This window comes from Seriola aureovittata, chromosome 23 (genome assembly GCF_021018895.1).
Source record: "Seriola aureovittata isolate HTS-2021-v1 ecotype China chromosome 23, ASM2101889v1, whole genome shotgun sequence".
Taxonomy (NCBI): domain Eukaryota; kingdom Metazoa; phylum Chordata; class Actinopteri; order Carangiformes; family Carangidae; genus Seriola; species Seriola aureovittata.
In genome coordinates, this window is record NC_079386.1 from 16,890,552 (window position 1) to 16,900,551 (window position 10,000).

The window sequence follows — 10,000 nt, forward strand, 5'->3', positions numbered from 1 at the left end:
CTACTCATCCATTAGACTGTGTGTGTGTGTGTGTGTGTGTGTGTGTGTGTGTGTGTGTGTGTGTGTGTGTGTGTGTGTGTGTGTGCGTGCGTGTGCTAACGAGGGTGAGTCAAGGAGAGTGATAGTGATTTATCATTTCAGTCTGTGGCCAGGATGCCGTCTCTCCCTCGCTCTCTCTAACCAACCTCCCTCTCTCCACCTCCATCATCTATCATCTCTCTCTTCCTCTGTCTATTCATCCCTCTGTTTTTTTAAAGCCTCGTCTCTGTTTTTACATCTGAGTCTGCGGTGGGTTTCTGATTAACACACACACACAGTAGCCTGAGTTTCCATGACCTCTTCAAATAAAAGAACATTTTCTCTTTTCTTTTTTTTTTTTTGCTCTCTCTCTCTCTTTCTGTGTCATTCTTTGTTTCTGTAACTTTTTTCTTCTCTCTCGCTGCCTCACCACTAACACTAACATCAAACTCTTAAGTTATAATCTAAGTTTTGAAACGTTAGTGGAGCTTTAATGTGCTGAATATTAAAGCTCCACACTTTCTTTTATTTTTCCATATGTTTGTCTTCCTCCCCCGTGTTTAAAAAAGACGCCGCTTTGCATCTGTGGAGTTTGATCTTCCAGAATAAAAGCTCGATTTTATCCTTATATTTTCAATCTTTGAAGTTGATGTGGTGAACTTGAATTTAAAAGTGCAGCTGCAAGTGCAGGAGCAACGTTAGCATTTATTTGGAGTTCAGTTATATGTTATATGTGGCTGCTAAGCTAGCCGCTAACTTTGCAGGTTTACTGGAGCTTTTATGCTGAAAATATCTGCTGCGTCTGTAGATGACACTGAAAAACAAAACAATGAGCTGGGTAATGTTTAATATTCTGTGGATTCATCACTACAAATAATGCCTTACACATCACAGGTAACATTTAATCTATTGTTAATATAAAAATATTGAGTGTTGCAGCTTTAAAGACGCGTCCTGAGATGTTTAGTTCTTGTCTTTATGTCATGTTTATTCTTTAAATTGGTTTCATTGTACACAGAGTATACCATGTTTCTTTATTCGTGCTTTTTCTTTTTCTTTTTTAAGCCTTGCACTCTCGATTATTACAGCGCTCTGCAATGCCACAGTTTCTCTAAAGCTTGATGTATGTCTGAAAATAGAAACTTAAAAAATAAAAACTGATCAGGAAAAAAAAGATGTTTCATGTTCCCGAGGCTTCCTCCCCTCCGTCTCTTTCACTTTCATTTTTACAAGTACGACGTTCCAGCCACCGGATGGCGCAATTTATCAGCATCAACACTGATGTATGAGGGAAAAGATGTGCATTACCTGAGAAACTGTCTTTGTCCATGGCCACCAGGTCTCTGGCTTGGTACAGGTAGCAGCGCAGGTGATAACGGGTGCCACCTACACACACACACACACACACACACACACACACACACACACACACACACACACAAACACACACACAAGTTGAAGGGTGATGAAGATGGAGGAAGAAACAGGAGAGAGTAAAAGTAAAAGAGTGTGTGTTGTCTCACGGTCAAAGAAACAAGAAATGGTCGGTCTGTTGACTCCGAATGTGGTTGTGACGGACTTGTCGTCGTTCTTGTCCTCTATGCTGCTCTGTGGGAGGAAGAGGAGGAAGAGGAGGAAGACGAAGGAAAGGAGAAGGAGAAAGGAGGATTAATATCACATCCAGAAAGAACAGGGAGAAGAAACTCTAACCTGAGGCTGCGAGGAAAACACTTTCTGCAGAGGCCTTCAAAATAAAAGACTGTTTTAATCTACACAGATGTAGATGACCCCTTGTGTCTATTTTAGACACACACACACACACACACACATATTAACCGACTCCTCCTCACCAGAGAACACTCCAGAGCAAAGATGGCGGCCGGCCCCGTCTTCTCCAGAGGCTCCATGCGGTACCTCCACCTGCGCCTCCTGAAGCTGTCCGTCTTCCTGGGCTTCAGGTGGAACTTCCAGCCGAACAGCGAGGCGTACTCCCAGCCTTCCCGCTCCGTCTCGTCCGGACGCTGCTGTGAAAACACACACACACACACACACACACACACACACACACACGTTTATCCATTTCTGTATTTGTACCAAGTTGATGAGACCATCAGTTTCACATAGAGCTTCACTTTATCATATTCTTTATCACTTTAAACAAAGACGTCATGTCTGACATTTGGATGTAATCAAGTTTTAATGGACATGTTTAAAAGAAAAAAGATGTTCATCTTCATCTTCATCTCTCGCTCATTTGCACAACTGGACCTCCATCTAGTGGTCGATAAAGGTAACTTCAGGTCGACATGGTGGAGACTGAGGATCTACTTTTTCTTATCTAAAAATTGCTGTTGCTGTTCATCTCCGTCTTAATTCAGTTCAGTTCACTGAAGCTTTACTGTTCAGATGTAATGCTCACAAACATATTGACAGAGTCTTTTTTAAAATTAAAACGATCCATCGATTGAGGTTTTATTTACCAAAAGTCCCAAGAGCCAAACAAAAGATCTAAAGCTGCGTCTCCGTCTCCGTCTACCTTTCTGAGAGCGTCCATCTTCTGTTGGTCTCGCCGCCTCATCCGTATCCACCGCCTACGTCGGTTGGTGTGGTACATCTTCTCTGCCGGCACCCACGACTTGGGGCGGCGGTCTGGAGGGATGGTGATACCGTACTCCCAGCCTGAAAACACACACACACACACACACACACACACACACACACACACACACACACACACACACAGAGTGGTATTAATTAGTGTTTAGTTGTGTTGAGTTGTTGTTGACGGGGGGTTGTTTTGTGTGTGTGTGTTTTTTAACCTTGATCGTCCACGGCCCTGTTGAGATCTTCACTCCACTCCACCTCCTCCCACACCCAGCCCGGAGGACACTCCACCTCGTCCTTCGGCACCGCCTTCTCCCCATTCTGACAAACACACCGATTTTAGATTTACACAGATGAACAAAGCTACGATGAAACACACACACACACACACACACACACACACACACACACACACACACCGTACCACATCAGTGTATCCCTCCGGCATGCCGATCCACTGTCCGCCTGGTAACCTCATCTGGTTTTCAAACACTTCCTCAGTGAAAGTCATGTGACCGGCGTCCACATCGAACAACAGTCTGAGGGTTTAGCAAAAATAAGGGGAACAAACCAGATCGTCAACATCATCAGAAAATGAACTCAGTGGAAAGATGTAGTGATTATTCAGTGATGTGTGGTGCAACAATTATTATAATGTACATCAAACTCAGACACACTCACGTCTTCTCGGGGCTGATGTACCAGTCTCCGCCCAGCTCCAGCCGGGCGACGGTTTGAAACTCTCTTTGGGGAGTTTAACTCTTCCGGTGACATCACTGAACTTGGGATAGGTCAGACCTGTAGTTCCCCAGCTGCCCACCAGGGCGAGTCGGGTCTGGTTCTCATACTATATATATGTAGAGAGAGAGAGAGCTTATAGCGTCTTTTAAATTATTATTATTATTATTAAGTTTTTGACTGTGGAACAAATAAAGCAGCAGGTATCTTACCGTCTCAGCGAAGACCGACAGTTTTCCTTCAGCGTATTGGTTGAAATGTTTGACATCTGCAGCCAATCCGAACCAGACTTTGACCCTCAGCTGACCAGGAAGTTTGGCTTCTCCACCTGTGCCTTGTGGGTGCTGTACGACACACACACACGAGTCAGTTAAAGTTTACATCAGGTATGTGTGGTGTGTGTGTGTGTGTGTGTGTGTACCTTGAGGAAGACAGTCTGCAGCTGTCCACAGTGTTTCCCACAATGCTCCTGGGAGAAGATGACAGTGTGTGCGGGGATGCGGTGGTACGCCACCCTGCGGTCGCCCTGCAGCATCCATATCACTATGTCTGGGAGACTGTTCTGAGGCTGGGCGAGAGACATAGACAGGCACACAGAGAAAAAGAGAGAGAGAGAAAGAGAGCATCATTATATATATTATAGGACATTATAAATGATTATGAGACCTGCAGAAACGGTTTGTTATTTCGTCTTTAACCGTTGGTCGGGAGACGCAGTAACACACTCACCTCCTCGGCCATGGTCCTCAGCCTGTTGGCCCAGTCCTCCGCCTGCTCCAGCACCGTGGACAGCTCGGTGGCCGGCCCGTGTTTGAGAGCGAGAGCCGCCGCAACGATCTGCTGCAGGTGCAGAGTGCGGATGTGCCGCAACGAGCGGTCGAGAGGCGTCGCACACTGCCACTGGTCGAGAGAGGGCAGCTCCTCGCTGGAGAGAGAGAGAGAGAGAGGGAGAGAGAGAAGGAAGTAACTGAAATGCAGCATCTGTCATTATATTATTGTTTGTGAAAGGAGCATTTTACTGCTGTAAATTGTCAAATCTAGAGAATAAAAGTAGAATATTTACTTCTGAAAACACTTAAATAAAGTACAAGTACCTCAAAATTGAACCCGAGTACTGCACTGTGGTAAATGTACTTAGTTACTTTACACCGCCGGATAAAAACACGGTGTTTTACCTGCAGTCTGTGATGACCTGATCCAACAGCTCCACCACTCGGAGCTCCACCTCCTCCAGCTCGCTGCCTGCATTCACATCCAGCTGCACCCGCTGCAGGTTCACCTCCTGGACACACACACACACACACACACACACACACACACACACACACACGTTCAGATGGTGAATGCTTAATTTCAAGGTCTGAAACTCGTAGATCCTCATGAAAACACACGAGGACACACACATGAATAAATACTCACCAGTCTGTCTATGATCGCCAGCAGCATGTTGAGAGCCTCGATCCTCGGTTTGACGTCCTCCCACTCTGAAGACAGAACCACCACCGGCTTCACGTTTCCCCACGGCAGGTAGTAGTAGTGGCAACCTGGAAAACACACACATGAAAATACCCACCAATAATTACACCAGTTTACCGCCAAACAAGCTAAACAAATACTTAAATTTACTGCACATATGACGTCGTTTTGGTGCTTTACTTCAAGTTTAAATGTAGATTTCATCAGATCTTTCCACCCCGGACTTGAGCCCCTTCACATACCGTCAAACACAGCCCTGCTGAACTGGGTGGTGGAGGCCAGTGGGAGGCAGGTGTAGTCGAACTTGTTGCCGTAGTTGCCGATGCTGACCTCGAACTGGATGGCGTCGTCGACGTCCTGGAGGAGCGTGGCCGAGTAAAACGCCACGAAGAGCGAGAACTTCCTCTTCCGGAGAAACTTCTGCAAGACAGAGGGAAGGATTGAGATGGATGGATGGATGGATGGATGGATGGATGGATCTATATGTTTGTTACTTCCTCTCTCCCTCTCACCTCCACCACCAGCAGATCATCCGATGGGATGTCTTCAGTTTTCTGCTCCGGCTTTTCCGCCAGCTTTGTGGTCAGTTCCAGTAAAACTCGACCTCGGTACGCGACACCCTCCCCCTGAGAGTCGGAGGAAGAAGACAGGAAGGCATTATTTCATTTTTTTTTTAAAAAGGTGATGACTAATTGTTATTTAAAAATGGAAAAACAAAGGTCAAGTCACTTTTCCGAGGTTTAGAGCCTCGTGGGGGTCATTGAAGGCGGTGAACTCTCTGGGGCTGCCGTACAGGTTGACGAAACACGGACCGAATGTCGGCAGGAAACCAAGACTGTCGTCCACTGCGAGGACACAACATGAACAGTAATTTATTATTATTATTATTATTAACATGGTAGAATGTGGAAGTATAAAAATGAAGAAAAAGCTTGATTGATTAGGATGAAATGATTCAACTGACGAAACAAGATCAGATACAGAATCAGACACAGAGTCTAAATTTAGCCGAGATTGAAACAGATATGAGTTGAAAGGAGAAGAAAATATTGATCACACAAATGAAGAGAGACAGTTGAATTGACAGATGAACTAAAGAGGTGTAGAGAGGATGGTGGACGTACTGCCGGAGTGGACGGTCCGTGGAGTCAAGTCGTCTGAATGCGTAGAGAGGAAGGATGGTTCAGAATCACAGACAGAAAAGAAAAAAGGTGTCTTTGAACGCCACACAAACCCCCAAGCCAAACTAAAAACAAGACACATAACCCCCGAAAAATTCAAAAGTTAATGACCTTGACACAAGTTACTCCACTGGGAAACTGAAGTGAGTGACTCTACGTTTAGTAAGGTGCAACGTCTTTCTTACCATGTTAAAGAATGAGACCACTGCCGCCTCTACAGTTGGTTTAGGGGAAATATCCGCAGGATTTATTTACGGCACAAAACAGGAAGAGGGCTCTGAAATATTCATGTTCTGCCTCTGAATCCAGATGTGTTGCTGCGGTAACAACAACAACTAGCGGCGGGACTCGCAATGTTCGCAATGTTTGGTCCGGACTGAAATACCTCAACAACTATTGGATGGATTGTAATTAAATTTCCCAGAGGATGACTCCTACTCACTGGCGACCATCGGTAGCTCAAACATTTTAATTATCTGCTGAAATATCTCAAAATCAACATTTTTCCCCCACGATCGAATGGTAGTTTGAATTTCATGAAAAGCAATGGTCTCATTGATACCATTGAAGTGCAACAGGTGACACCTTTGCATCACTTTCCAGGTTGTAATAAATGAACACAACCACACAACCTGCCATTTTCTCCTTCTTTGTATTGGACATTTTGTTTCAATCACTGCTTTTTCCAAATTAACAGTAATAATCTGACCTAAAAGACGTATTCTGACTTGGTTGGCCGTGGTAAATTTGGTGTATGATAAGACACCAAACAGCATTTCGGTCATTAAGTTATCAACAATGTAGAACTGGTGTCTTGATGTTTTCCAAACAAAGACAAAAAGGGAGAAATGGCACCCATCACAGTGACCAAAACTCATGCATGATGCCCCCCCCCAGCACAAGGACAAGGCTTGTACAAGACGGGTAACCCCTAACCCTAACCCTACAAGACTCCGGGGACCCGAAAACTCAAGCAATGCCAGCGTTCAGCGCACAAACATACCAGGTTAGTCTTCATGCATGTCACTGAAAAACCGGACATGCTCTGTCACATTCGCAAAGCGCCGATCCATCTGGTGGTTCAAGACGATCTCAGTGACTCTCTGCAAATCATCGCTGATATTTAAACAATAAAACCAAATAAAAGAAAACAGATTGAACATTTGTAGAAGCTAACACGAGCAAACCAGTCGTTTGTTTTATGACAGGCGACCAAGACCAAGAAAGAAACCTCAACCCAGAAGGTCTGTGGGCTTTTTAAATAAAGATACAGGCATGTGATGTTACACACTGACCGGCAAGAGTGAAAAGAAAAAAGCCACACAAACAGTGATGGATGAAAAAGCAAAAATATAACTTAAGGTTTCAGACAAATGTAGAAACTTCTTCGGTTGATTAAGTGCAATGTGTTCGAAAGCTCCACACCAGGTGATAAAGTGGAACTAGATTTGGGATTGTTTTGTCGACATGACTAAACTAACCTACATCCTAAAAGAAAGACTCACTCCAAACCAAAGCAGACAGGTTAAAGATAACCCACTCCAGATCCAGCCAGTTCTGGTCCAAACCTTACTGTCTGGGTCCGGTCCCGTTGACTTACCGTCTATCTCTCCTCCGGGGGCGGAGACCTTAGACATACAGAGGTGGGTGGTGCCGATGACATCGTTGTGACTGGCTCTGTCCCTGGAGCGAGAGGAAGTCAGAGAAGAACACACGACTTGAATTCAAATGTGTTACTGTAAATTTGCCTTTTTAGAGTCGTCACTTCCTGAAGATCTCGATATGTATTGTGAATATACCTTCATAAATCTGCTTAGAAATCATAAAAATAGACCAAGAATAATCAAGTTTTCTTCAATATATATGGTGCTAATTAGCCAAAACGTCAAGTTGGAGCCCAAAGTTTAACACGGTTATATTGATCTTGTCTGCTCCAAACTAAAGACACACTCCAAGTTTTCATGCATTATTCTCTATATTCTGACGAGTCTTATAAAACAACATGTATCGGCCGGGATTCACCAGTCCAGAATTCTGATCCTCATCTTCTCGCACATGGAGGGAAACTGGGGAAGGAAACAGAAAACATACGCTGTATGACGACAATGATGAGCAAGTTGCATTATAACGTGTGTGTGTGCACTGTTTGGCTGCGTGTCTCACCCTAATAGGCATTGCCAGACTCTGGTTCCACTGGGGATTGGCGTTCTTCTCCAGAATCTTAGTGCAGATCTGAAAATCAGAGAAAATGAAAAAATTTTTTATATTTGTTGTTGTGTTTGTAATAAAATAATGTTTGGATCAAACGACTTCGATGGAGGTTGTATCACGTCATACGCACTGTTTTGCCAGCGAAGTGGATTTCCACCAGAGGATCCACCAAGTTCTTCCTGTTGCTGTCAAACCCAAGAATCTGCTTCATCCCATCCATGAAGGCGTCGTCCACTGCAACGCAAAGGCAATTAAAAAATCTCTACTTTTAAAAGTAGAAGCACGAATCATAAAACACACAAAGCATCTTACTCTGCGGCAGGTCTTCGGCTCTGAAGATCCTCAGGGTGAAAGTGGCTCCTCTCAGAGACAGACCAGCCGGCCTCAGCAGGTTTCCCTCGATATCCTCTTTGTCCTCCACACACTCGCGCCTATCAGCCTGGGAGACACACACACACACATATCTGCATATATTAATAAACACCTGCATTCGTTAACAGCAAGACAATTTGCATCAAAAGTCACACTACTTCCTCTGAACACACGGACATGATGCACACAAAAAATTGGGATCAAGTTGTAGCTGTTTGCCTTATTGGGGGGGGGGGGGTGAATTCATCATTATTTTGTCGGAGGGGGCCCAAAGTGTCAGGTGACCTCAGGTGAACTTAGCCTCACCTGTGGTACTTCAGATTTCAGTGCTAACTGGCTAACACCGCATACGATTAGCAAGGCAACATGCTAACATTTCTAATATGCAAAACACTACCATGTTAATGCAAGCGTTTAGCATATTAGCACATCAAAATGATCACCTATCCGGAATCATCCATCAATATCATATATCATCATAATATTCACTCGCTGATCTTCTCTCATCCAATCAAGACTCACCGGTGGCTCGTCTCCAGCTGCCAAGACGAACAGGCTGACCTTCAGGTAACCTTTGACCCCGGCGGAGAGGTCGTCGGGGTCGCACAGCAGCAGCCATTTCCTCAAGAAGCAGTGTCCTGAAGAGAGAGGAGGAAGTCAAACTCAGATTTTAAAGTAACAACGCAGAACAAATCACCAAAAACACGAAGTAAACTGTGACGTAAACTCACGGTGCTCATTGTAGACGGTGCCTACATCCAGCTGTGGAGACAAGCAAAATGTTGTTTAAATTTTCAAGTCACTTTTCTGCCAGATGTAATACAGGAATACTAAAGTTACAGCTGAGATGAACATTTACCTTGAATTCACCAATCACAGCATCAGTTCTGAGAGAGCGAGAGTCGCACACCTGTAAAACAGGGAGAGAGATTTTACATTTTATTCAGGGGAAAATCAAGATCTATAGAAAAGTTTGATTTAAAAAGAAGATGATAGATCGTGAAATATGAATAATTCTGAATGAAGAAAAAAACTAAAGTCAGACTCACAGTGATGAAGATCGGCTCATCGAACAAGTCTGACGGAGTCTCGAAGAAGTTCAGGAAGAACGTCTGTCGAGAGAAAAACATCAAATCAGATCAACATCGATCGTTCTCAACTATGAAATCAAGATTTTTCTTGCACCCAACAGTAAAAATGTTTATGTTATGAAGGAAATCGCACAGCGATGAATAATAATTGTTCACCTCATCAAAGAACGGGTTGTTGCCTTTTCTGATGCGGGTCCTCTTCGTCTGCCCGGATACCGTCACCTTGACAACAGGTTTAATGTTGATGCCCGGCAACTGTCGCCCCTCGATGACCCGCACACGAACCTGGACAATAAGACATTTAGATGC

At 44.3% G+C, this 10,000-nt stretch overlaps 1 protein-coding gene across 1 annotated transcript in view; it reads right to left on the bottom strand.

Moving 5' to 3' along the window:
- dysf (dysferlin, limb girdle muscular dystrophy 2B (autosomal recessive)) overlaps nucleotides 1–10,000 on the bottom strand; it is a 69,714-nt gene that overhangs the window by 48,317 nt on the left and 11,397 nt on the right. Inside the window, 27 exon segments of the mRNA XM_056368741.1 lie at nucleotides 1,327–1,404; nucleotides 1,542–1,626; nucleotides 1,869–2,042; nucleotides 2,555–2,697; nucleotides 2,838–2,943; nucleotides 3,047–3,161; nucleotides 3,304–3,334; nucleotides 3,337–3,469; nucleotides 3,573–3,704; nucleotides 3,782–3,928; nucleotides 4,090–4,285; nucleotides 4,536–4,642; nucleotides 4,780–4,904; nucleotides 5,079–5,256; nucleotides 5,349–5,462; nucleotides 5,566–5,681; nucleotides 5,961–5,993; nucleotides 7,618–7,700; nucleotides 8,040–8,083; nucleotides 8,181–8,249; nucleotides 8,359–8,462; nucleotides 8,541–8,667; nucleotides 9,123–9,238; nucleotides 9,332–9,362; nucleotides 9,460–9,510; nucleotides 9,650–9,712; nucleotides 9,848–9,976. Coding sequence (XP_056224716.1) covers nucleotides 1,327–1,404; nucleotides 1,542–1,626; nucleotides 1,869–2,042; nucleotides 2,555–2,697; nucleotides 2,838–2,943; nucleotides 3,047–3,161; nucleotides 3,304–3,334; nucleotides 3,337–3,469; nucleotides 3,573–3,704; nucleotides 3,782–3,928; nucleotides 4,090–4,285; nucleotides 4,536–4,642; nucleotides 4,780–4,904; nucleotides 5,079–5,256; nucleotides 5,349–5,462; nucleotides 5,566–5,681; nucleotides 5,961–5,993; nucleotides 7,618–7,700; nucleotides 8,040–8,083; nucleotides 8,181–8,249; nucleotides 8,359–8,462; nucleotides 8,541–8,667; nucleotides 9,123–9,238; nucleotides 9,332–9,362; nucleotides 9,460–9,510; nucleotides 9,650–9,712; nucleotides 9,848–9,976 — 2,830 coding nt within the window.